Source organism: Haemorhous mexicanus, chromosome 3 (genome assembly GCF_027477595.1).
Source record: "Haemorhous mexicanus isolate bHaeMex1 chromosome 3, bHaeMex1.pri, whole genome shotgun sequence".
Lineage (NCBI taxonomy): Eukaryota > Metazoa > Chordata > Aves > Passeriformes > Fringillidae > Haemorhous > Haemorhous mexicanus.
The window spans coordinates 7,744,237-7,772,193 of record NC_082343.1 but is presented as its reverse complement, the minus strand read 5'-3'; the positions used below and the strand labels follow the sequence as shown (position 1 = coordinate 7,772,193).

The 27,957-nt window shown below is 40.1% G+C and overlaps 1 protein-coding gene across 1 annotated transcript in view; it reads right to left on the bottom strand.

Moving 5' to 3' along the window:
* Positions 1-26,453, bottom strand: part of CNIH3 (cornichon family AMPA receptor auxiliary protein 3) — a 36,588-nt gene extending 10,135 nt beyond the window's left edge. Inside the window, exons 1-3 of the mRNA XM_059843447.1 lie at positions 26,274-26,453; positions 14,248-14,316; positions 10,933-10,980 (exon numbers count right to left, since the gene is read on the bottom strand). Of these exons, the coding sequence (XP_059699430.1) occupies positions 10,933-10,980; positions 14,248-14,316; positions 26,274-26,453 (297 nt within the window). The remainder of the gene's footprint in view (positions 1-10,932; positions 10,981-14,247; positions 14,317-26,273) is intronic.
* Between the last annotated feature and the right edge of the window lie 1,504 nt (positions 26,454-27,957).

Here is a 27,957-nt window from a genome sequence, read left to right as displayed (position 1 = left end):
TTCAATTCTCCTGCTAAAATCCACACTTGCTTGTGTCTCTACAGACTGTTTGCTAGTTGCTAATTCAGTAGCATCAAATTGTTATAACACAAACATGTAACAAAACCATTTTAAGTAATTCAAAACCATGTTATGCAAACCTCTAGAAGTATTTAGCAGTTTGGTAGGTAGATTTGTGCATGGAGTTCAGAAGAAAATGCCTGGGAAATGGATTCCAGATCATCAAAAGGACAACATGCAGTTGAACCTACTAAATTCATATATGCAGCTTTATATTTTATCTGGGGGAGAGGAGCAGCACACACATGCAAGACTTAATGTTACAAACAAAATGGAGAGCACAAATTTAAAAAAGAAAGGGATATAACATCTGTGTTTTCACCCCTCCACTCACTGCTCGGGATCACAATGAAACAAAGCAGCAAAAAGCCAGTGCTTTGTGAAGGTAATTTAATTATTCTAAAGAGCTATTGGAATTTCTTTAAACATTTCTCTTAAGTGAATGTGAACATAAGTCACTCCACAGCACAAATATCAGACAATGAAATGAGTAACACAAAGAGCCTAATTACTATTCTCACTCCATATCCATCTGTGACACAGTACAAGATCTAATATTAAAAGACAGGATTTCTGGATGCTCTTTCCATCTCAGCTACTAAATACTAAATTTATATTTAGGCCTATCATTTCACTTCTCATTGTCTCTTTCTCTCTTCTGCAACATGAGGATAATTATATTCAATTCTATATATTCCACTGGAGCTAGTTTATGACTGGAATATTTAAGCTTTTTCTTAAGACCAGTAATAACTTTAACAGGAGTGAGAGATGAGAATCAGGTCTTTACAGGACACTCCTCAGGAGTATCCATAAATATTTTGGTTTTGCAGAGCTCGTGGAAGGTCACAGCAGCCAACAGGTAAAAAGGTTATGAAACGGATTTAAAAAAAGACTGAAAGGTCTGCAGGGCATCGACACAATCTAAGAAGTGCCCCATCCTTGGCAGGCACGTCATTAGGGCAGATGTGCTGTGATCTTACAAGTGCATCTCCTCTGCAAACTGTTCTTTTCCACTCAGCAGGGATCAGGAGACATCTTTATGACCTTCCTTTTTCTAACGCTAATTCCGAACCAGCAACAGAAGCTGGGTTAGCAACCCCGGAGTGCCAACTCCTCTAATTTCCACAGCGCTGGCAGAAAACAGGGTAATAAACCTCTCCTTGCCCTACCTCACTTTGGTATTTCAGGCACAAGCAGCCAGGACACCCTGCAGCTGGGCTGCTCCAAGAGCTCCTGCCGCCTTTGTTTGCTCCCCCAAAACTGGGGAGAACGGCAATTAGCGCGGCAGCTGCTCGCTAGGAGCTACAAAACCAACCCCCAGTTCACAGGCAGGGCTATGAATGCACAAACCTCAGGGATGATCAAAATGAAGTTCAGCCATCTGCAGGGCTCAGGAAGGGCCCTCAGGCCTTCTCCTGGGGGTCTGCCCAAGATTGACACTTCCATAAATGCTGAAAACGAAGTGTTCGCTAAAAGGCTGTTTCCGTGTCGGGTGTGTGAAGAGCAGCAGTCTGAGGAAGCAGATTTGGTGCAGTGCAGACATGGCAAAGACATTTCCCTCCCTGGCACTACAACAGCTTCATAGAAAACAACAGCAATGAGATGCAAGGCAGGACATTTAACTCTCAGCAGAAAAAAACTGCATCCATAAACAGGTATGGGGTGAAATCATTGTGCTCTACATTTAGGAATTATACTGCTTTTTGTAATTGCACAGTGGCTTAATAGGGTGAGATCTCAACTTAAAGCCACACTGAACATTCTGCCAAACATAACAGTGACCTCTGGTTTAACTTCCTTCTTTTTATTAAAATGCAAATACTTACTTTATTGCATACTGAATTAGAGCAAATACAGGCCATTAGCAAGTCAAATTCTGCCAATATTTCAACACAGCTCTGAGGAACAGATGCATAAATCGCATCGCCCCAAGTGGCTGAGAAGTACACTGCTCTCAGGAGCACAGTACAGACAACATTACTCATCCAAATTTTTGCTGCATCTTCAGCTTATTCCACTGTTGCTTGTGACATTCTCCCACTGCAAGGACTTATGTTTACCAACTCTCCAGAACAGGACTGGGAGAAGCTGAATTGTAGGGCAAGAGGTCATCAGTTACACAGTGACACTTTGTTTGGCACTTTGATTATTGACTAAACACTTAGAGATGAGATTAGCAGCAAAATATAGTCAGTTAAGCTGCAATAGTTTCATACAGAAATATTTTCATGAGTAGTAACACTGTGAATATCTCCCTTTAAAAGATCCTCCAGTTTTCATCAGGTATCACTCTGGCAAATCCTGCTTCCCACCCTGAGCAGAAGAAGAATAAGGACCAAGCTGTGGCTGAGTCACAAGTTTGAACTCTTCACTCTTGCAATAGTTTTCCTAACTTCTCCCATTACAAGCTCCCCCTGCTATGAGCACCTGGCAGACACAGCAGGATCTATCTTCTCATTATCCCTAGGTAAGCACACAGACATCCTTAGGCAATTAGTGCTAAAAATAACAATTGTTATGTTCTAACTTTTGAAAAGTGCTGAATTCAGGAACTTGTAAAATTGACTAAAAATAGTGTTGGCACAATTCACTTAATCAATGAGTGTCAGTAGTGAATGAATTGCCTGCCAGAAATACTACACTTCCTCTCAGTACTTTAGTCCTATTTTAAGGACTTTCTTTCCAGATATGATACTGTATCCAAAGAAAGGACAAAAGGGATTATATTCAGTATTTTTACTGCAATTGTAATACTTTTTTTAGTAAATATGAATGCAACCTCTTTAAAATAAAACAGAAAGTGTGAAGAAGAGATGCATTATCTCTAGTCCAGCAACATTTATGAGATAATTTGTGTACAAAGTATAAATACTGCCAGGTCTTTGATCCCAATTCTATTATCAGTTCTGCCAAATAGCTTCTGTGCCAAGTTCCATTCTTTCTGATGAAATTCAAACTATGTGGGCGCCCAAAAGACTAACTGAATAGGGAATGTCCAATTTTATCCCATTCCACACTTCATAGATAACAAATGTAACAAAAAAGTAGGAGAAAAGACTGAAGAGAGGGAAGCTTTTAGATTATCTCTACTGAATTTTCTGTCAGAGTGCAGAATTGAAAAAGGCAGCTTGGTTACAAAGGTACTGAAGGCCTGGAAATCTATTACAAGATTCAGGGAAAATCATTATGTCCTTCATCCTTCTGATGCAAACAAAACCTCTACCAAGTGTGAATCACTATGAATATATTAACTCCCTCCTCATTTAGGCAAGCTGCAGAAAACAATTAAACCAACACAGAGCTAGTGAAAGTGTGTCATATTTCAGCTACAAATGTTTTACTTGCTTTTCTTGTATCTCCACTTCTCCTGTCATCATTCTTCTTTCTTTCTTTCCCTTGTACAACCTAAGGACAGCCTCACTGTTTATAAGAACAGAAAATTTAGAATTCATCTCCTGCCTCTTGACTAATGAGGGATGCTGTGTGAAAGTTGTCTAAAAAGAACTCCACCATAAGTCATGATTTTCATAAACACAAAATCATGTACTAATACATTTTTAGCTAATTTTACCCTTGAAGTGCAAAAAATACTCTCTCCTAATGCAAAAATATCTTGTCAGAGCCACTCTGAAGGCCAGAATAAAGTTGGCTTTATCAATGCAATAGAAGTTTAGCAGTACCTTTCAAGTAAGAATGGAGTACTGAAATACAGACCAGTTTTGGGTTTCTCATACATGTTTAGAGTTTAATGTATTTTAAAAAGCTTTGGGGCACTTCAAACAAAGAAGAACTTCAATGAATTTAGTTTTATGAAGCATGATGCAATCACAGTCCAAATCCTAATGGAGAGAATATGCAGAGCATGGCAAGCTGACACCATACAAAATCTGCAGGTATAATTAATGCCTTGGAAACAGCAGTATCCTTTATTCCAGTGGCTACATGCAAACTCTGGAATTTCTTCTGAGGCAGTCTGGAAGCTAATTTTGTGTGTGTATGTATAGCAGAGGAGTATAGCTCATACTCAGTATGACATTGACAGAGATCTAGCTCATCTTATTGCCTGTTCATTATTATTTCTGCAGAGCAAACATCCCAAGCCTCTAAGTGTACAACACCAGATAATTTCACTCCCAACAATCTGATATCAATGTGACCACAGCATTTTGAGTCTGATTCCAAACTTGGCTGGATTTGAAGCTCATGTAGAGATCCAAGACCTCATGCAATTATTGAACCAACAAAACATCAGATCTCTCAAAAACAGCAAGCATATTTTTACCTTTGGTTAAAAATAAAAGATTCAAGCTCTACCTGCAAACAAGAAAACTTAGTAGGTCTCCAACAATAAAATTTCTATCATCAGAGCAACTGTGCAACCTTTCCTTTCCTGTTGTGTACATGTCTGGTGAGTGTTAACAAATGTTCTTCATATTTATTACCACATGGTTTTTGTAGCATCTGGCACAACCAGGCTTTACTCTTTACCTGAGACCAAAAGCACTGCTGTAACACAAACACCAACAAACATTATGAAAAGGAGAGCTAAGTCTTGCTGAACACTCATCTCTTATCACAACCTTTAAAACCAACTAAGAGAACAGAATGCAAAATTCAAAAAGAGGCAAAATGTAACAACAGAACATCCACCTTAAGACAACAGAACATTCACCTAAAGACAACAAAAGCAGAGTTGTATTATATTTTCTTCCAGAAAGGCAAATGTATAACAGCCTAAAACTACCCTTTTGACTTCATACAGTTTAAAAACGTGAAGTTTTCATCTGATAATGTTAATTTATAATATCACGGTAGTCCTAATAACAGATTATATGTTTAAATCTGTAAAAAAAGGATTAATGAACATCTGTTTCAGATTCACATTGCTTATCAGGCCAGTTAATAGCAAGTTCAGATCCTGACAAAACTATCTAATGTGATCCAATCAAAAGCATTCAGCTCTGTTCTGAACCACTGAAATTGCATTGCAAAGACTGGGGAGGAAAAAAAAACAAACAAAGGCATTTGAGATGATAAAAAGAGTCTTTAAAATACATAGTATTTACATATATAGTTTTATACAGTGCCTGGGTATAACCTTCTGTTTTTCCCTGAGTCACAGGGAGGCACTGAATAACAACCTGGATATCTGCAGTATTTTTTCTACCCACAGAATTTTATATTCTCTCTTCTGAAGATATCCACCTTGTTTCTTGATTGGGGTTTATGTTCCCAGTCACCCTGTGGGAAGGGTCTCCTGACAGTTTTCCTGCTGCCCAGAAGATTACTCAAAACTCAGCAGTTTCATCACATTGATGAGGTGTGAAAAGGGAGAGCATTAGATACATCAAGAAACATGACATGTACAGAGAAGCCAGCAACAATGATGAACTCTTTGGTCTCTAATGAGAGTGGACAAAGTTCATGTGCTCCATCATTGTAACAATCGCTGCTAACAGGAAAAATGTCACACACTGCCATTTTTTGTTCCCTTTTGTGATCTTTGTTTGAGCAGCAGTTTATCAGAACTCTGGAAACATCAGCCTCTTTTTCCTGCAAGGCAGAATATCACTGCCATTTCCACAGCCCAAAAATGCCTAATGATTAGACTGAAAACTCTGTTTTCCTCTTAGATAACACAAGCCCCTAAGCTTCAAAGACTAGTCCACCACCAGGTAAGAGAACACCTGGGATATATTATCCCTGCAGACTTATCCCTCTACGTGTGGCTATGCTGCAACATTTTCTTTTTCTGTTAAGTCCAACTTAATGAGGAATTAAAACATTTTTATTGAGGTTGTAAACAATGTACAGCATGACCAAGGTAGAAACATTGCTGCTATTCCCAGTTTCACAACAAACTAATTGTCTTGCTGCTGGAGCTTCCACTTAGGAGATTTCTCAGCCCCAGAGAGAAAGTGTGATTCCTTCTTACAATATGGATGGTTACACACCACTTTCAAAATTCCTTGTGATTATGCATCACATTTGCTAAATTTGCTTATATAAGCTCACATTAAGCATTTTAATGAGCCATGCTATAGGCTCACAGAAGGGCTCTGCTAATGACCATCAGCCTGCAGAATGGGTAAAAGAATGTTACACATCCATAAATCCCTAAATGCATGATGAAGCAATCAATAGACAGACCCTTAAAATCCACACTCTTAAAATCCATCACATTATCTCAGGCTTGCCAGTGACCATGAGGCAGAACAACAGAGAGAGTGATCCTGGCAATAACCAGCAAATTTATCAAGAAGAAAAGGATGTGATCAGTCAGTTGAAATGAGCTACTGGGACACCTGACACTCCTCAAAGGAGAGTGACCACTCTAGCTGCTGCAAGCAGGGAATGCCAGGAGCCACTGGAAGGTGCAGGTCTGGAGCCTATCAAGGTCCAAGTAAAAAAAAATTATTTCATATGGCAATTACTCCAGTTCATATTGGTCAGTCTGTCAGTCTCCTCCAGCCAAAATATGGGAGAAAAAAAAAGTCAGCTGGATAAGGGTAAAAAAGTAAAGATAGAACTTTTTAACAAGGTTGATTTCACATAATATTTAGAGACCTATAAAGGAAAAGAACCTCCACACTCAAATAATCCTCTTCTGCTATTAAGAAAAAGCCTAAAAGCTAACTTTCCCTGTTAGCTGATTCGAGGAGCTCATTAATGTTTCACTGAACATATTGTGGGGTTTTTCCAAATTTTGGGAGTCTGCTTTCACTGCTGACAAAGAGGCATGACACAGACGCAGGACCAAGCCTGATCTTCATCCCCAGAATGCTCTGTCCACAGCTGAACCTATGGTGTTAACCCAAAACCCTTCAAGCTCCTGTTTGCTCATGTCTCAAGATTACTGTAACTTGCACATATGTGAGTAATTTTAACTTCTTTTACAGAATATATAAATGTTGAAATGTACTGAAACAAAACTGTGCAGACAGTCTGTCTGGAATTCTGTAATACACTAGGTTTTACATTTTATTTACACTATCTCAGTGTGAATGGAATGGCAATTCTACAATCACTCTTTGAGGCACTATGGGTTTTGGTTATCTACCAAAACCTGTAAATATAATAAAACGTTACTATAACAGGTATTAGGACATATAAAATGAAATATAAATTTAAAATAGACATTTATTTTACTTTTGCAAAGTGGTAAAAACCAGAATTGAACCTTGTAAACACCAAAACTACTGAATACAGAATAAATTTCCAGCACTACCACAGCAGATCTACCTCCACTGGTAGAAACCACAGTGACAGAGGTACAAGACCAGACCAAGCACTGGCACTGCCCAACCACCTAACTAAAACATTAAAACTTGCTTCAAAAATGTTAGTTGAATTGGTTTTTAGGTTTGTTTTGTTTTAAACCCCAGCTCCTGATTCACTATCTACTATACTACTGCTGGTACTGGAGTGCTGAACTAGCTGAGTTTGGTTATTCAAACAGTCCCTGCAGGGGTTTTTGTCTGTGTGTTGGTATTCTTCAAGACAGTTCAAGTTCATCTGGAACATCTTTGAGATTAATGTCACCTTGCCTGCAGTTAGAATCTTGCTGAATTTACTCTCTGAATTCCCATCATCCTTTCAGGATTTGTAAAAGCCAAAAAACCCCATATAAAATCAAGAAAAAGGATTGAGCTCTGGTACAGTATTTTCTTACACTTGCAGTTTTAGGAATTTTAGGCATAAGTAAACTAAAATGCTGCACTACATCAGAAAAATGAGTAGAAGTCTGTCTTTGTCAACCTCAACTCCCTCCCCATTAAGTTCCAGTTCTGATGTTCAGAAATTATTCTTACTTTAGCTTAATGGGCTTTAAAAACAAATATTTGCTGATAATTGGAGAAGAGTTACTTAAATTGTTGAGCAGTGTCTGGCATGAGCAAACTGAAACCTGAAATGTGTTCACTGAGCAAGAAGTTCAATCAACTCTCCTCCTTAGTGAGGATTTATTGAATTAATTCCAAAATTATGATGCATAACCTAATCAAAATTTAATTTAAATTTCCTCCAAGGTAAAGTAATAATATTGCAGTGCTTGATTAATGAATTTGACTGTATTTTAATCTAGGAAATTCCTAATTGTCCTTAGTGTTAATGTAAGTATCAATTAGGAATTAAAAAATAAGATATTCATGGCTTAGCTAGATTTCTTGAAATACAACTGCAATTACAATGAAATAATATTGCTGTCATCAGTAACTGAACATATTTTAACAGCCCCACCAAAATATTTGACTGTAAAAACCATGGTAGACCTCACAGGCACATCTTGGCACATCATAGGCACCCCTCAGCAGGGCTGAGAAGCCCAAGAAGCCTGAGCTTCTCTGTACTGCTCTGCTCCCACCCACCACTAGCTTGTGTCCTCTGGACAGCCCTGCAGGGAGCCATGGAATCACATCCTTAAGGAAACAGAGGCACTTTGGAGGGAAAAAAGCCTCCACAGCATTTGCTCACCCTGGTGTGTCCTGTGTGAATCACCCAACACTTGTAAGGAACCAATGTCTGCATGATGGGATATTCCACAGCACAGGAACACAGATCTATCCCACAAAACCCCACAGCACTGAATAAAATGAGGCAGCTGTGACCTGACAGGACCTCACATGGTGCTGGGTTCAGAAAAGAAGCCTTCTCTTCATTTACTTCAGGGCAGGAGAGATCTGACTGTGGCTATAAAATGTTCATAGCTTCTTTATGCCGAATCAATCATTCTTCAGTAACCAGAAAATTTAGGTTTATTTAATCCTACAGCACTGTAGAAACAAGGAGCCATGTGTTCCTGCACATCTACATGCCAGCACCATACACACCAGCTTCACACAAACCCGGCTTGTTTTAATGATACAGAAACATTTTCCCCAAACCAAACATCAGAAAATGCCTGGCTGCAGAACAGTTGCATCCTCCACTTTATTTTGGAAAATGTAAATAAGTTACATAAGTATATTTAATATCTGGTGAAATATCACACACCTGGTCACAGTTTCTCAATAAACTCCTCAAAGTATTTTGGATATAAACCCAAAAACACATCCTTAAAAAAGTCTTTGCTCACTGGAATCAGATTTCTATGACATATTTAAAAATTCCCAAGAAGCCCTTCTAAAACCAGTGTATAATGAAATTGAACTTACTTTTATAGCTCACCTCTAACTTCTTTAAAACAACAAATTTACATCAGCTCTTAAGCATTAAGTTCTAATGTCATAAATAGCAAGATACCACTGTTTTCAATGCCCTATAAAAGAACTTCCTGACTTCAAAACAGGTATGCTGCTGTTTCATAAAAATAGAAACAGACCCTAAAGCCACACAATATTGAAGGATATATTTAGTACCTGCTGGAAGAATCCTAACAGCTATTTTCCTGTATCAATATAGCTGGCACTCAATTCTTTACTGTTTTTCCTCAATTTTCCTCTATGCTACATGAAACACAGCTATTTTTAGCAGTTGTCAGATTTGAAGGCTACAAATCTCTGTAGTTATTGCACCCTCCTCTTCTTGCATATAATCTCTCAATTAAAACAAATGTCTCCCCAAAGAACTTTGAAGAAGAGGCTGAATTAACAAACCATTTAAGTGAAACAGAAGCAAGCCAATCCCTTATGAATACAGAGCCTGCAATTAGCCAAAACGTTCCATTTTGCCGTTCACAACAAGGCCAATGTGCAATAAAAATTAAACATTGATGCAGGCAAGGCATTCCCATGGGGCTCACATATATTAAACCATTACCATAAAGCAACTCAACAGTTGCTTTATGTCTAAGAAACTGGGACACAGCTTGAGACTGGCTGGCTGCCTATTTGATAAAATGGAAAGCTATTGGTAATACGTATTTTCCCTTATTTTTGTATCCCAAGTGGCATAACCAGGCTCAGGAAGTACTCAAATGTGGCTCCCAGCAGCCACATGCTCACAGGGGTGCCAAACAGACAGGACTCAGGCTCTGAGCAGAGGATGGCAGCCCATAGGTTCTGCATGGAGTCACAGTTATGTCTTTGGATCAGCCCAAAGTGATAATCCCCAGCACTGGCTTTCCCAAAAGCTCTGAGGATGATGCTCCATAAAACCCTATCTGAATTTAGGTCTTGCCTTGATTAGGGTGTGTTCAGTAGTCCCCACTGCAGTGATGACCTTTTTAAGGAAAAATGCAGGATTTAGGTGGCTTTGTTACCACTCTGCAGAACACAATGTATAGAAACTTGAACACAGAATAAAATACTTTGAAACTGTGATTATTTTTACTTAAATGGGACACAGTCAGGAAAAACAAAGATTGTTTATGAAAATCCTACTTGAAGCCACAAATAAGTAGCCCACAATCTATCAGCTCCTTCAAATGTCTCAGAAGCTGAGGCACTCAGCATCTCACCTGTGTCAAGCTGAAATACATACTGTTACCAACTTTTCTATTCCATCAACCAGAAACCTTGAACATTAGATATGTAACTAATAAAAATGTTCAGCATGTCAAATTCTGAGCCACTGTTCAAAAAGAAAGGGTATTTTTAAAGCCTGTACTACAACAGTAACAGCAGTTTAATGGGACTATAAAAGAACCTCCAGCTGCAACAGTAAAAGGACTTGTCACCTTGGAAAAGCTCGTTCCAAAATAAATGGGCTGATGTTCCTAAGTTCAGTTTTTATCCAGACACCCTCTATTCTGTCAACCTTTTACAATTTGTCTTGCTCTGTCCTTACAAGGCCACCTTGATGTTCACTTCTCAGCTGAATCCAGCTTTCCATCAACAGAGTGTGAGGATCCAAGAGAAAATAAATGTACATTGCCACTGGATAGCTTTAATTCTCATAAACTTCCCAAATCCTTGGCTGGCTCACACTCACCTTTCGCAGGAGGAAGCAAATCCGCTCAATATTCCTCAGCCTCTCCCTCTGTCAAGAGAAAGTGGGGGAAAGGCAGGAGATTAGCTGGTGTCACAAATGAAGACAATATATCACAATTACGAGGGGTCAATGTTTTAATTAATGGCTGCAGTGAAGCAGCACATGTTATTAATCTGGACTGACAGCATTCACTTCTTACCCACTGCTTGCAAACCAAATGATTTCCCATTTCTATGTCCCAGTAAGTTATTTCTCCTTTGTTACTGGGTGTAAAAATATTAGCTGGGGATTCAAGTCTGTGTTAGCCTTCAGCCAGAGGCTGCAACTCTTTTAAGTCATCATTTGGGGCTCTATTTAATTGTGCCAGTTGATACCACAGAGACCCGGTCTTGCATTTTCAGGTGCCCAACCTCTGGCTTCAAGATAAACCAGAGTGGGAAAAACAATGAAGTCTGCCTGGCAGCTCTTCCTCTGTCACTAAGATGGTGCCTGAACATGTGATACCAGAATTTAGCACATTTGTCACAGTCATATTTTCTGAAAAAATCCCTTTGTCCAGGATTTTTCTCCCAGGAAGCTGAGAAGCCTCAGAGAAAAAGGAAAACAAATTCTTATCTCATTTGCTTCTCCTGTGTTTTGCTCACATGTGGAATGTGTTTGGAGATTGTTTCATGGGATTCCTGTGAATTGTTTTGACTCAAAGGCCAACCAGTGCCAAGCTGTGCTGAGACTCTGGAAAGAGTCACGAGTTTTCATTGTTATCTTTTTAGCCTTCTGTAAGTATCTTTTCTGTATTCTTTAGTATAGTATAGCTTAGTATTCTTTACTATAATATAATATCATAAAATAATAAATTAGCCTTCTGAGAACATGCAGTCAGATTCATCATTCCTGCCTTCATCAGGGCACCCCACAAATACAATACACATTAGTGAAAAATATCTGAAATGGCCTAGAAACGCCACTTTAAACAACAGATGCATTCATAAATACTGAGAATCACTGTAATTAAGCATTGTGACTCAAAAGATGTTCTAAAAACTCAACTCAGAGAAAGAAGACAAATCAAAGCCAGGCTCTGTTTTCAATGGCTCATAATGAGAAGCTCACCAGCAAAATCAAATTTCACTGCAGAGCCCCTTGACTGGAGTTACTGTGAAAGATTCCACTTAGTGTCAGTTGCACTGCAGAAGGCAGAGTGGGTTTGGTGTCCTCAGAAGACTACCTGATATTTTTATTTAGATATGGCAAAAACATTCCAAACAATCAATGTTTTTAAACAGGTAATGTATTATAACAATGTGAGAAGCCAACTCTCCCTAAACTTTTTGCTTTCCAAATATTTTAAAACTCAAGGTTGTGGCAAATTTAATTCTAGTCTCCAAATAAATGTCTTTTTTTGCTTTTCTGTCCCCAAGTTTAAGCCATTTTTTAAAAAAAGTATCATTTTGGAAACACAATGAGGCAGTGGCAACTTGATAGGCCCCAGAAAAATACTGTGCCTCTTTTTGGAGTCTCTGAGCTAAAAGAGAGTCAGAAATTTTAGACTCACGGTTGCAAACATGAGATGGGATGTGTGTGGATGTGCCTGAGGAGCTGCAGAAAGCTCCCTTGCCTTCCAGAGTGGAGAGGGAAAGACAGATGCCAACTGCAGCTGGCCTTGGAGAAGTGGGAACTCTATCTCCAAAGGTAATAGAGAGCAAGCCAGGAAATTTGAATTAAATTCTCAGTACTGACATTGTTTTTGTCTCTGATTTGTCTTTAATTCAGTCTCCTCTTGTCAAAAATGCTCTACCCTCTGCCATGAAAATGTTGTGGAGGACACATGGGTAAACTTCAGACACTCCTAGAGTGCAATAAGAGAAAACTACCCCACCAAATAAATGGAATATGGGCACAAGCAATGGTGCAGAGGCAAAAAAGAAAATACACTTGACCAAAGAGATGAGAAATCCCTGCTAAAAATCTTCCTTTTGTGACAATATAAAAGGCAGCTACATGTGTATTGAGCAGAAAAAAAGCAATCTGAGATTATTGCTTGAATTATTCCAGAAGGTTTCATGGAAGTCTAGTATGTGAACCAGCCACAGAACACTCTGCTGTGCTTTATTTCATGATTCACTTTTTGATTCCTCCACTCATATGACTGAAAATGGGACTTGTTAATTTTTTTTATTGTGGAGACCAATTCCATTACCATTTTAAAATAAAATGAGATTATCTCCATAGAGTATCTCAACTTTTAGGAAGTGAACAATTTACTGGAATTTGGTACATATAAATTCAGTGTGCAGTTCTCAGATAGGAAGTAAAAACAGATAAAGTGGATTGAAAATCAGATTACTTCCAGTAGATTCAAAACCAGATTACATCCACTAATATCCTCTATAGGATTTCTTCATATAATTTCTTTCTTTTCTTCTCATTCTTTGCTTATGTGTTAGTGAACAGTAAAAAAAAAATATTCAAGGATTATAAAGTTAATGCTTGAAATCATCAGTGGTCTAAGCAGTACATGTCCTCAGCTGAGTTATGAAACAAGGCTAAATGGCAAAGTACTAGCTACTGCATCTGGCTATCAGTTGTAGGCAATTCAACAACTTGATACTCTGTAGAGATCAAATTCAGCATTTGTCAGAATCATTGTCATTCCCAGTGAGGTGATGGGGAGCCAAGCTCTGCTCTCAGTTCTGGTGGTACAAACTGGCACGTGTAGCTGTAGTCAGCTAAATCACCCTAGATTACAGCTTTAATTGACAGAGGAATTTGGATATGCTTAAATCTAGGCTGCATTTCTGGTTCATTAGTTAAAACTGAGTTTATAGTCCAAGGTATTTAATGCTCTCCTATAGCAAAAAATGATATTTACTCCTAAAGCACAGGAGAATCCAGAGGCCTGCCATGGGACAGAGAGGTCCAGGCATGCAGCTCTTAACAAATTCTTTCAAGTTTTTGGCTCACTGATACAAACAGTATGGGAGAAAGTGGTCACCCCATGCTCGAACACTTAGAAAGCAAGGTGTTTCTAAAACGAAAACTTGTGGCACAGAATGAAAAGGTGAAAAGAAAGCATTAGCATCACATTACATCCTTCAGCTTCTGAATTTCCAAATTACTCTCCTGCCTCCTTCAGCAAAGAGGAAAGCCATTAACATAAAAATCGCCATCTGGCTTCCTCAGACTGGCCCAATAAATCAATTCTTCAAACCACAGCTGACTTCACAAGAGCCTTCCTGTTCATTTCCACATGGATCCTTCACCATCAGCTCGGTGCTCCCTGTTTCTGGAGCAGCCCCAGGCCCTGGCTGTACTCACTGCATGGGCTGGGTTGCACTGGTCGATGGGGCTCTTGAAGTCTGTCCGAAGCTCATCAAAGGCAATTATCTGAAAAACAAATTTTTCAAGTCCTGTAATGAATGCTCCTTCAAACACTTATTTTCCTTAAAGGACTAATCAGATGCACTTCCTCACTTTCCAGGGAAAATACGGGAAAATAGCTTCCCTGACACACTCCCTTTAGAAGTAAGTAGTTAAAACAAAACAAGGGATACTCCTACGTATGACACTAGAACTCATTAATCTGTCATTCTGCAAAATCATATCTATAGCCTTTTCAGTGCTGCTACTTTCCATATTTCTTCCCTCATATCAGCAAGATTTCTCTTTTCAGATTTCCACATGACATAAAACTACTTCACAAACGAATACATCTCCAAATTTGACGGAAAAAGTCATCAGCTGCCTAAAACACAGAGATGCATCTGATACGATGTTCCAGGTTTAGTACATAAACAGCCTGGTTTTATTAGTTGTTAAATATACCTCAGGTATTAATTCTGAATTAGTATCAGCTTCACCATTAAGCTGCTATTCATTAACAAGCACACTCCCCAAAAGCAAAGCACTCTAGGGCAAACATGCCCTTCCTAAATTCTGACAGCTTTTAGAACTTTACTTCAGACCTCATTGATGGAGAGATGTCTTTTGCTCAGGTCCTTTTGGTTTCCTCCATTAACAGATGGATTGAGACATCCTGGTAATCACTGGTGCTTTTAAAGTACAGCAGACAATCTGTCTATAAAAATAATAGTGCTTGATAGCATTTTCTTGGAAGATCTTGTGTTAGATCTATTGAAGAGCTAGCATTTTTTTGGAAGACTTCTCTTGGAAAGAAAACATCTGTAATAATCCTCAGCACACTTGATTCAAAGATCTCAAAGCACATTCTTAACTTGGTGCTTGCATTCTAGTAATACCTTTTCTGCTACTTTTGTCTTGCTTCACCCAAGGAAGGAAAGCTCCCTGACAGGCACCACATAGACAGATGTTAAAACAGTGATTCCTTTTTAGACACTTTACAGCCTGAAGTGTCTGTTCTTAATAAAAGATGATGGAAGTACAAGGCAGCAGGTCTGGTAATTAGCAGATGAGTGCAACAGCCATTCCTTGATGTGTAACAGCGTGCCTGCAGCCTGGCTGTTCAGAAAGAAACCAACTGGGTGTCAGCACAGACCTGCTACACAGCCAAAACACATTCATTTAACAGAGATGGAAGGCAGGAGAAGAAAACCTGAAAACGGCCTGTTCTTGAATCACAACAATATGGTGAGAGGCTCGAGAATAAAACCCAGAGCTACAATCCATGAATTTCAGCACCACTCCACATCCTGCCCTAATGCTGCATTCATGCCACTGAAACACATTTAAAAATCAAAAGTGTGGCATTTTACAAGAGCACTCCACAGAATTCAATTTATTCAACTATGACAAGTCAAAGTGGCAGAATAAACCACAAAGGGAACTATAAAATGTGATTACAAGTGAAGCATTTCTCCCTACGGATGCAGCATCTTTCCAAGTCAGGAATTAGATCTGCAATGGTAAAAGAGCAACTAAGAGAAGCTGGGAGGGGCTTGCAGTACATTTGTGAAGAATAAGGCTCATGACACCTGTGCATTTATTATTTCTTGGACAGGTCTTCATATCCTCCAGCTGGACCAACAGCTAAGGGAGTTACACGTGAGCAGCTGATTCAGACACACACAGAACTGGGGAGCTGGATATCAGCATTAGCACTGGCAGAAGGGGGGAAGGATGGAAAAGAGGTTAGCCTCAAATATACTGCACATTTATGTTTACTTATATTTTTCATTTTTTTCCTCCTTCTTTTTTTTTTTTTTTTTTTAACTTCACCAACATTCCCAGCTCTGTAGCCAAACCCCCACTCTTCATTTGCTGGCACACAATTTATGTTATGCTTGCATTATACGTAAGTGCACTGAAACACATCTGACAGGTACTTAAACACATGGTTTTCACAGAACCAGTAAGTGTAAATGCAACAGTCTCACAGACAAACCTTTTGAGATGCCTGCAAGCTATGACAATGTTAAGAGACATTCCTGCTACACCTGAAAGAGACTGAGGTCTGGTTTCAAGCACACATGACTGGTGGAAAGTTTCTTTAATGAAAGTTTGAGTGTCTCTCTGGAAGGATGCTGACAAAAAAAAATCCCCCTCAATTTATTTCAAAAAAGGTTCCATAGTATTTTTGTATGTTGTTAAATCTCCAGAAATAGAAGTCTAGTGATGACATGAAAATACCTATTTTAATTTATGAAAAAGCACATTCCTGTTTCCTATTTCTCAGTTACAGTGAAAAACGATAAAGCACGGGCAGGCTCAGAATAAGAGGAATATAAAGAAACTCCCAAAGCATTTTGGGAGCATGGTTTTCTTCTGTTTTGTTGTTGGGAGTGGGGTGTGTTGGGGATTTTTTCGTTATTTTTAGATCTTACAATGTGGTTTGTCCTAAATCTAAAGCCACAACTGTGTAAAACTGTAGTTTCTTAAGATTAGCAGTTGCTTACAACACACTGAGTAACAGTGCAACAAATTATATTATATTATATTACTGAAAAAACAGCTGGGCTGTGCTGCAGCAGGGTTTGCATCATTAATTAGGAAACATCTTCCTCTTTCAATTATAACTCTCATTCTGTGGCAGTTTAATGGCGTGGGGCATTGAGTGGCTGGAGCTGCCATTTTTCCATCCACACCCCAAATAACCAAATACTTGTCTCCATGAAGTATTTCACAGTGCTCTCAGGGGAGCTGCAGTGCTCTGACCACAGCCAGAGGAACAACCTCATGCCTGCTCCCTTTTGAGCTGGATGCAGTTCATCCTGTGTCACTGTCATATTTTCTGAAAAACGCCTTTGCCCAGGATTTTTCTCATGGGAAGCTGAGAAGCCTCAGAGAAAAAGGAAAATAATAATTATCTGATTTGCTTCTCCTGTGTTTTGCTCCTTTGGAATGTGTTTTGAGATGGTTTACCAGCAGGTGATTGTTTCATTGGTTTTCTGTGAATTGCTTTGACTCATTGGCCAATCCCTGTCAAGCTGTGTCAAGACTCTGGAAGAAGTCTCATGTTTTCATTATTATCTTTTTAGCCTTCTGTAAGCATCCTTTCTGTATTCTTTAGTATGGTTTAGCTTAGTATTCTTTAATACAATACAGTGGCATAAAACAATAAATTAGCCGTCTGAGAACATGGAGTCAGATTCATCATTCCTTCCTTCATCGGGGCACCCCACAAATCCAATAATCCTGATTCCCACACATCTGCTGAGCAGATCTGCTGAGTGCTCTGGGACAGCACCTGGACACTCTCAGGGGCTGTTTCACCTCAGAACCTGCCACACTCACAGCATCTTGAGCATCTCATCTCATCTCACCTTGAGACAATGAAATAGATCCCAGGCAGAGCACTTCATAAAAAATGACATCGTTTCACCCCTGTAAATGAATGTATTTTATAAAGCATTCATTATCTTTCAGCTATCCAACTGAATTTGATGGAGGGTGCTAATCAAGACTACAAATCATGTACATGCATGGACATCAGCAACCCAGTCTCTGCAAAGGCCACACAATAAACACACTGTTCCAAAGAAAAATGACCAGCCCCTGATCACAATGCTGAACAGAATTTGGAAACATGCTTCCAAATGGAAACATGAAAACTAGGGACTGGTTCTCACAAAACTGAGAGATTTATTTCTATTAGTAAACATTAATGTTGTACACAGCTTCATAGACAGAGAATAAGGACCATCTGACATTTAGTGAGGAACTTGAAGAAAAAAAAACAACAAAACCAAAACACCCAGTTATCTGTTGACTTGCAAAGCCCTGTGAGGAAAAGAAAAAGTGCACAATGTTTAGCAATATTTTTTATAATTATTGCAGAAACAGACCAGGGATTGAATGGACAATGGAAATTGCATTACCTTCTGTCTTGGGGAATTTTCCCTGTGAATCCACATTGCAAATCACTGCAGGAAGTTTGTCCTGCCTCTGCCCTAGCCATGCTTTTTCCTGGTGAGAGAAGTGTACTTGTGTATGTTTTCCACCTAATAAAACTGAAGTTCTATAAAAATACTGCTTGCAGTCTCTGGTGATTCACACCATCTGCAAATCTCAAAACTCCCAGTACAAGCCAGCAAGGAGTTTGCCCCAATTTACACACATAATGCATCAATGAGATTTTGATGACAATACATGTTTCAATTGCAAGTATATTTATAAAATTTGTTTTAATTGCCTGCACTCTCTCTGCTAATCAGAGAGACCAAAACAGCTTTGAATAAGGAAGCATTCACACAAGACCCAACATGAATTTTGCTTTCTTTTTATGCTTATGTACCCACCAAAATGAAAATTTCACTTGATGTTAGAAATTAGCTATGATATCTCATTTTTAGGGAAGATTTTTTTTTTTTTAAATCACTGAGCTCTTACAGAAACATATTTTAATTGAGAATGTGGTGGTTTAGGGTGGCAGTGAAGTTGGTGTAGGTGTGAATGCAGTGACAGCAAAGAAGTTGGATATTATTGCCTACTGGCTTCTCAGGAAAGTTAAGATAAAACAGAACTTGATGACAATCACACCAACCACAGAACAGAACAGTAACACCTAACATATGCTTCCTTGCCACCACCCTGTCAATGCACCACCATCCCATATTGAGGGAACTGTCTTTAATGGTTCTTTTAGACAATTTGTCTCCCCTCCACTCTCCCAGGCAGCTTTCACAGCACCCAGGCCAGCAGCTCACAGGCTGACTGCAAGTCAGTACATGGACTGAAGGGAGGCAGGATCAGGAGCAAGCTGTACTCCTAAACTTCATACCTGCCCAGCAATGGATGCACAGAGATATTGACTGTGTTGGGAAAATGTGTCTGAACCACGAGCAAATTGGCTGAGGTACTTGGCTGGATTTTGTTGGGCAGGAGTAGCAACTGAAAAAAAGTCAGTCAGGTAAGAGTCAGTCAGGGAGGAATGAAAAAGGACCTGGAAGGGAAGATAACTCACTGCCTTAATGTGAGGGAGCCCATAAAGAGCTACAGAGAACAGGGACAACAGCAAAGTGACAGATTGAGAGAACTTTTTTTTTGCTACCCAATTCTTATCATGATATGAAATGAACCTGAACAAGAAATTTATCTGTGAGGTGTTCTTCATCCCTCTTTGCTCTCTGGTTGAATTGATCTGCTTAATGTTACCAAGCATGAAAGATATTTCAAAATTATATGAATGGAGGGGTGACCTGCCCCAAATTCCAGTGAATTTTATGCTTTTTATCATGTTGTATTTCCTGTCTCTATCCATTTGTTAAGCATCTCCTATTAAAAATGGAAAGAAGTCTCCAGTCTTGGTTTTCATCATACCTCTCTATGCAACACAGTACGCTGGTGTTGATGAGAACCTTAACAATTGAGCCAAACCAAGGGCAAAGAAAAAAGTGAGATGGAATGTATTCCTTTCTTTTCTTCTCTTTCATTTTCTGAGTTATTAATTCACCACATATTAATAAAAGTAAACAATAATAAATAATGCTTTGCATTTATAAATCTGCTTCCAAGGCAATGAAGGTCTTAACAAAGGAAAATATAATTTCCATTTTTTATACAAGGGAAAAAATGAAGCTCAAAGAAATTAAATTATTTACAGAATCAGTAGCAGAAGAACCAAAGCCTCTGGACTGTTGCACCATATAAAGTTTAAGGGAAAGAGAGAATACTGTCAGTACACTAATAACATGAGAAGTGAAACCAGGCACGTCTGCCTGATTATTGTGCTGTTGTTCATCTCTAGAGCAGAACACTGCTTTAAGCAGAGCCTTTTTGGATTAAGGTTGCAAATGGTTTTAAGTCACTCAAGAGTAGAAAATTGTTCTATTTGTCAGATTTCACACTAACAACTGTACGGCATTTCCTTGCTCTACTTAGCTTGAATTTCACATGCTGCCACCATCAAACAACCCACCACATAGAAATCCAAAATGTGGCTCTATCCAGTACTGCACAAACACCTGAGCACCCAGTTTATATCCCCTCACTCAAGTTCTTTTGTCTGTAAAAGGATGCTACATTTAGGACAACACGATTTAAAATTTTTAGGCTCTAACTGGAAGCTTAAGCTAATTAAAGCAATGAAAATCTTAGTGTAATTTCTTCAGAATTTAAGCCAGATCCTAAGGCTTTTCCAATAGAAAGTCCAGTATGCAAATTTAAAAATGCATAATCTCCATTCTGTAAATGCAACACAAAATTATTTCCTACCTACCAATGGAAATATAGAGGTATAATTGTACTGCTCTAAGTAAATACTGATTAAAATAAATAGAGGAAGGCTCTTTTGCTGAGAGCATGTGTGCACAAACATGCCAGCCTGCACTGCTATATTTACACCTCTGTTATTCCCTGTATTGATAAAAACTATGCAAGTGAAAAAGTAGCAAAATTAAAAAACACCCCAACTCTATACAGATGGACAAAAGCAATATTACTGCATCAGCTACACGAAATCAGATTTCCAAGCCTGTAGTGGGCTGCAGGGGAAACCACTAAGAATTAAGAATGACTCTTTGGCAGTCACCCAAACCAGTCCACACCTATTAGCACAAGCACGAACATCTCCATCCACATTGGGAAAAAATACAGAAATTTATATTCAGGAATACAACCACACTGTACAAAGCTTTGAGTGCCTTGATTGGAAAGTTACTGTGTCCATGGTACCAGTTGTTATTGCAACACTGCAGATCACAGTTTGGAAAAGCAACTTGATTCCTAAATGCATAGAATTCATGTTATTAATTTTGACAAAACGACTAAAAAACCCTCAGCAACTGCAAAATTCTGTTGTGCACACAATGTTTACAGAAGGATGATTTGACAAGCATCTATTGACAAATTTCTACAACTTGTACAAAATGGGCTTGTAAAAATAATTTAATCTAACTGCAAGGTGAAACAGTTTTTACTGGCTAACAACAGAACTCTGGTCACAGATTTCACTCACTCACCACAGATACTGAAATATCTTCCCCAGCCATCCTGAAACTGAGATGTCAACCCCCTCCTGCAGCAGAGAGACAAATGTCCCACTGATTCACCACAGACAGAGATGACCTGGGCTTTTATCACAACTTTATACCCACTCACTGTCTTCCAGTCTACAGCAGCTGAAATGCAGCCAGACAAAATTCAGCTGTGCACATATAAAGTGCATTTTGTTAAGAGAAGGAAGACAAGCAGCAAGCTGTGCAGGAGGGATGATGCTAATATAGCTGTACAGAGCCTCCTTCTAAATAGGTTAATAGTTTTGCTCCCTGCAGCTAGAACACATTTCCAAACAGACCTCAAGCAGAGCAGGAATTTTTAAGGTGTGTCCAGACTGCCATCCTTCTTTCCCTCCCAAAGGATTTCATCATTTTGTTGTCACAATTCTTCTTTTTTTTTTTTCCTTTTTTTTCCACCTTAGTTTAGTGCATTCACTACAGGGAACCAGTTCAGAAACCAGCAGTGTTCTGTGAATCAAACACGCCCCACAACTCACCCCTCAGTGGGACATAAACACTTGCTACCAATAAGAAGAAAAAACCCCCACATTTTCAATTAGTACCTAAACTGGTGAATACACCACATTGTTCCGAACAGAATGGAAGCTCTTTTGGATGTAGAGATGCAATACTTCCATTTAATTACATTCAGTGTGGTAGAAACTATTCTTCTACCTCAGCTGGCTGAAGACTCCATGGGTCAGTGGTGAAGTTAATGTCAGGATCTGAACCAAAGGCAGCAGGCATGGTTGGCATTCCCAAGCACTTATATGTGTGCTCTTCTCTTTTTTCCAATGAAGTCTTACAGAGGATGTGACAGTGCTTCCCACCAGCCCCAAAGGCACAAAATCTATGCATCATTGTAGGCTGGGGGAAATACAGGTGGAATCTCTGCAGCAATAGGGAACAGAGTACAAATCTCCCACACTCCTTGTGCTTTTGACACAAGTATGCCGCCAATATTCTCTTCATGCATATGGTCTCCTCCTCCTACATGCACTGGAGTATTTAATGTGGATTCCTTAAAAAACAAACAGGTTTTTCAATTTAGATAACAAGATCAAAACCTTTTAAACATTTCAGTCTCTAACTGCTTCTGATCTCTTCAGTTCAGCACCAAAACCCCGAGATCAGTTATTCACAGAGCACCAGTGACACCAAACTGACATGTCATTACTGGAAATGCTGTCACTTCTTAGTTAGGTATTAACTTGATGTGATAGTCAGGACTTGAAAAGCAAACAATCTGCTACAACAAGGATTCCCAGTCATAGCCACAGATTCAGCAAACCAAGAAAAGGCATCACAGAGTTACAGAATGGGTCAGGATGAAAGGGACCACAGTGTGTCCAACCTCCCTGCTCAAGCAGGGTCATCCCAGAGCACACATGGCACAGGATTGTGCCCATGGGGTTCTGGAATATCTCCAGTGAGGGACACTCCACAGCTCCTCTGGCCATTCCGTTCCAGAGCTTGGTCACTGCACAGGAAAGTTCTTCCTCATAGTCTGGCTGAACTTCCTGTGCATCACTTTCTGCCCATTGCCACTTGTCCTATTGACTGGCAACACTGAGAAGAGCCTGGCTCTGTCCTCTTGGCACCCTCCCCCAGATACTGACAGACAATTGATGAGGTCCTCCCTCAGCTGTCCCTTCTTGAGGCTGAACAGGCCCAGCTCCCTCAGCCTTCCCTTGTAAGGGAGATGCTCCAGTGCCTTGAACAAAGCAAAGGTCACCATAACAAAGTCACACAGTCTTGTACCAGCTTTTTCTTCTGTCCTGGAAAAGATGTAAACAAGGACCACATCTGCAGATAAACTGAACAAACATATGTATAAATTTAGGCCAAGACTTCACCCCTAGTCTTGATCTCTTCAATGGGCAAGAGGAAATGATGGGAGTTTGGATCCAAGCTTTACAGCTGAGGTGTCAAACTCAGATGTGTGGCTCTGATAAAGGGAATATCTAGTGCAGATGAATTGGTTTGCAGATCCCAGATCCAACCAAGCAGGGGGAGATGAAAGCAGTGTGATTTTCTATCCATGCCCAGGAGAAGCTGCAGAACTCTGCTTTCAGCACAAGAGATAGCATTGCTTTGCCCTTGCTTCTCTTTATACTAAACACTATAACTACTAAGAAAACACAGTAAGAAATTAAAGAACTCTGATGTCTTTCTCACAGCCTCTACATCACAGATGCATCACTACAGATTTGTACATCTGCTACTTGCATAGGCCAAATTCTTCACTATCCAGTTTTTTCCACACCAAACTGGGGACAGGCTAGACATGAGTTGGTGAAACACCTGTACTAGAGGCTGGCCAGGTGCAGAAGGGAAGAGGAAAGGTGGTCTGGTTACAGTGGTCCAATAGCTGGTTTATTCTGTATGGAAGCAAGATAACTGCCTACCTATGGAGGTGAGAGGGTTTATTCTTCTGTCCTTGGTTTTCCCCAAAATTACAAATAACCTCTAATCCATCTCACCTTAAATTCAGTGTGCTCCCATGCAATGTTTCTACTTATCTTTTAATTCTCATCAGAATTATAGTATGTGCAAGGAGAAACACACAGATGCATTACAGCCACAAAGCTCCATCTTCACAAATTATTCTCAAAACGAACTGAAACACTTTTTCTATTACTTAACAGCTCAAAGCTGATAATCCAAAGCTAGGAATAAACAGACTGTTTCTGCAGAATAAATTCAGGGAAAGGGTAGTAAACAGATGGGAAAATGTACCAAAATAGGTACAGCTGGAAAAAAATATTTGCCCCAAAGAAGATGGTAAGAGAATGAGCTCAAAAGAAAAGATTCTTTCCAGTATCAGTAGATAAAAGTCATGGGTGAGAGACTGGCCAGCTGGCTGGTGCTGTCTCTAAGCAAGTATCCAGTCTCATCACCACAACACAACTTGTTCTTTTCTTGAGCTTCCAAAGACTCCTACATATTGCTGCAAGTTATTATTTTGATATCTTAAAGCTCTGTTATGCTTGGGAGAAGCATTACCTTCCTTTCCCCCACACATTCCTTAGTTTTCCTCTCATTGCTGCTGATACTTTTTGCTCCCCTCTCCTGTGGTCTCCATTCCTATGAGTACCAATTTATGCACATTCACCAAAACCCAGGAGTCATGAAAAGGAGTCTGGGTTCTGTCACTAAAAAATCTGTCCAAGCATGTCACACATTACACCATACCCACACAGTAGAATCATGACATCGGTCGTCCAAAAACATCCACCACCTGAATTAACCACACCTTCTGGCTTCAGGCAGCCTCTTCTGCCCAAATAACTGCCTCCCAAATGAGAATGAGAACACAGCAATCTTCCCTCTTGTTAGTCCCCTTGCTCATACATGGATTTTCTTCCTCTCATTTCCTCTTTCCTTCACATCTTTCTCCCTGAAGTCCTCCCTCCCACAGTTCCCTTTTCCCCCTTCCCACGTCATTTCTATTTGCCATTACCCACTCAGCAGTGGGGTTCTACTAAAGCTGTCTCAGAAAGAAGCCCGTGGGAGGCAGAAATTCTGCTGGCTCTGTGCTTCCTGACTTTCAGGGGCACAGCAGGAGCCCAGCTGGACCAGCAAGAGGCAGGACAATGGAACAAGGGCTCTTCTAATGCAGGCAGCCTCAGACAGGGACGATCACATTAAAGACCTTCCCAAGTTTTCTTTCTTGGCCAAAAAGAGGCCAGGCAGAACTTGGAGGAAATAACTCCAAGGCCAAGGCACACACACAGACATATGTGAAATGGCCTTCAGCCACACAGCTGTGTTTGCAGGGCTAAAGCAAGGGGAAGCAATAAAGCAGCACCGGAGCTGTGGTTGCAGAAAAGAGGCAAGGGGAAGGGACACAACAACATGTAAAAGTGATCAAAAATTGAGATTAAAAGAGCAACACCCAAAAACATCCTCATCTGCTCAGCCATGTTCTCATAAAATCCCTTAGTTTAATTACAGGAGCGTGATTAAGGATAAAGATACATTTCAGCATAGCTCCAAACAGGCCTGTCACTTGGATGATCAGCAAATCAATTTTCTAAAGGATCTGCTAATAGTGTTTATATAATACTGAGGGAAGAACAACTCTGAAGCACAGGCAATCAAACTGATTTCAGTGGAGCCTTCATTATGTTTGCTTATAAATGCCCATTCTGTGAATGCATAAAGAAATTTCTAGTTAGGTGGTGATACAATGTGAACTATTTAGCCCAAACTCGTAGCGTGATAAAATAATAATGCAACAGAAGATTGACTAAACAATTACACACTTGAAACCGTGACTCACACACAGTGTGAAGATGGTTGGCATTTAAATGCATTTAAAAAATCAAATGTCATTCTATTAAAAAAATGGTGCTTGTATCAACAATGCCTGGCACTTGCACACTCTCTGGTATGAGATAATTGCAAGGGCTATAAGTTACTAATTATTATCTTTTACTGTCAGTTTCCTTAATTCTTTAAGCTTTGGTTTGTCCAGCAATGTGCTTAGACTTCCGGATGTATTTAAAAAATCCCAACCTATATTTGACAGCCAGAATATGACATGATCTGGAAAAGCATAGAAATACAAAACGACCCAAGACCAACTCGGATTTTTCATGACTTGTTACATTGGTGAGGGAGTTGCAAGCCGTGTACAATGGGAGAACTCAGTGATGGCACTACCTCTTCATCTCCCTTATGTTCTGCTTCATGTGCTCACATTATCAAAACTGGAGCCACAAGTTCAGCACTCCTACAGTATCTTGCTGAGAAAACCTACTTCCATTGTAAATGTCTTGTGATTTTAATGTAACTTTCCACAATGACAATCCTAAAATAAATCCTTGCTTTATAGCAATACCTTTTCAATGGGAAGCTGAGAAAAATGTAAAGACTTTTGTCCTCCCTTCACAAAGTGCACTGATGGCTCTCTGAATTTAAACCTACCCTCTGTTCAAAGCCATTCCTTCTTGCTCTGTTCCTTGTAAAAATTCCCTCTCCAGCTCTCTTGTAGGCCCCATTCCAGTACTGAAAGGTGCTATAAGGTGTCCCTGGAGCCTTCTCTTCTCCAGGCTGAACAATTCCAATTCTTTCAGCCTTCTCAGGGTGCTCCAAACTACTGAACATCTTCGTGGAACTACTGTGGACCCACTCCAACACCCACGTTCTTCTTATGTTAGGGATTCCAGAGCTGGGCACAGCACTCCAGGTGGGATGTCAGGAGAGCAGAGGGGAGGGGGAGAATCCCCTCCCTTGACCTGCTGGTCACACCTCCTTTGATGCAGCCCAGGACATGTCTGGCCTTTTGGGCTGTGAGCACACATTGTCAGGTCATGCTGAGCTTCTCACCAACCAACATCCCCCAGTCCTGCTCAGGGCTGTTCTCCATCCATTCTCCACCCTGGTTGTATTTGTGCTTGGGGTTCCCCTGACCCAGGTGCAGGATCTGGTCCTTGGCCTTGTTGAATGTCACGAGGCTCACACAGGCCCATCTCTGTCGTCCTGTTCTTCTAAAGTTCTTCTAAGCCTTCTGATGTTTACATTTTTGTAATGGAGTTTCTCACACACTTTCATGTAAATAATGATTGTTTTGCATTCCTTTCTGGAGGAAAAGAGAACTGATGAACTGTTAGTTTGACCAGTGTGGTTGGAGAAGTGGCAATTTCATCCTCCAATCCATGGTCACTTTTAGAATTCTAAAACATCGAGGTCCAGAAACAAACCAGCCCCTTTTTGCCTTGGACATCTCAGCATGTGAGTGTCATTCATTTCACGTAGTATTGTGACACACCTCTCCAGCTGTCAAGGGCCCTCTGGATGGCATCCCTTACCCCCCATGTGCTGACCACACCCTATGGCCTGGTGTCAATAAACCTGCCAAGGGTGACCTTGGTCCCACTTTTTATGTCACCAGAGAGGTTTGACAGCACTGGTTCCAATTCCGACCCCCAAGGAACACCACTTGTCCCTGGTCTCAACAATCGAGCTGCTGACCACAACTCTGAGAGTGCAACTGTCCAGCTGATTCCTTATCCACTGAGTTATCCATCTGTCCAATCCATGTCTCTCCAGTTTAGAGGCAAGGATGTCACTTGGGACAGAGTCAAATGCTTTGCACAAGTCCAGGCAGATGAGACCTCCTCCCTCATCCATCAACACAGTAACCTTGTTGTAAAAGGTCACCAAATGTCTCAGTGTGATTTGCCCTTAGTGAGGCCATGCTGGCTGTCACCAACCATTTCTTTCTTTTCCACATGCCTTAGCATGGCATCTAGGAGGATTTGCTCCATGATCTTGCATTCAGTTTCCTGGGGTGGGTTCCACAGAAGTTAGCACAAAACTTCTCTCAGGGGAATGCACCATGAGGACGATGCAAAAGTCAGAAGCTGCACCACAGAAATTCCAGCCATGTGTAAGAAAACAATGTTCACAGTGCAATGACTAAAGTACTGGAATAAGTTCTCAGACTTGCAGAATCACAGAGTGGATCAGGTTGGAAGGGACCACAATGGGTTTCCTGGTTCAACCTCCTGCTAAAGCACGGTCACCCCAGAGCACACGGCACAGGATTTTGTCCACATGGTTCTGGAATATCTCCAGTGAGGGACACTCCACAACTTCTCTATGCAAT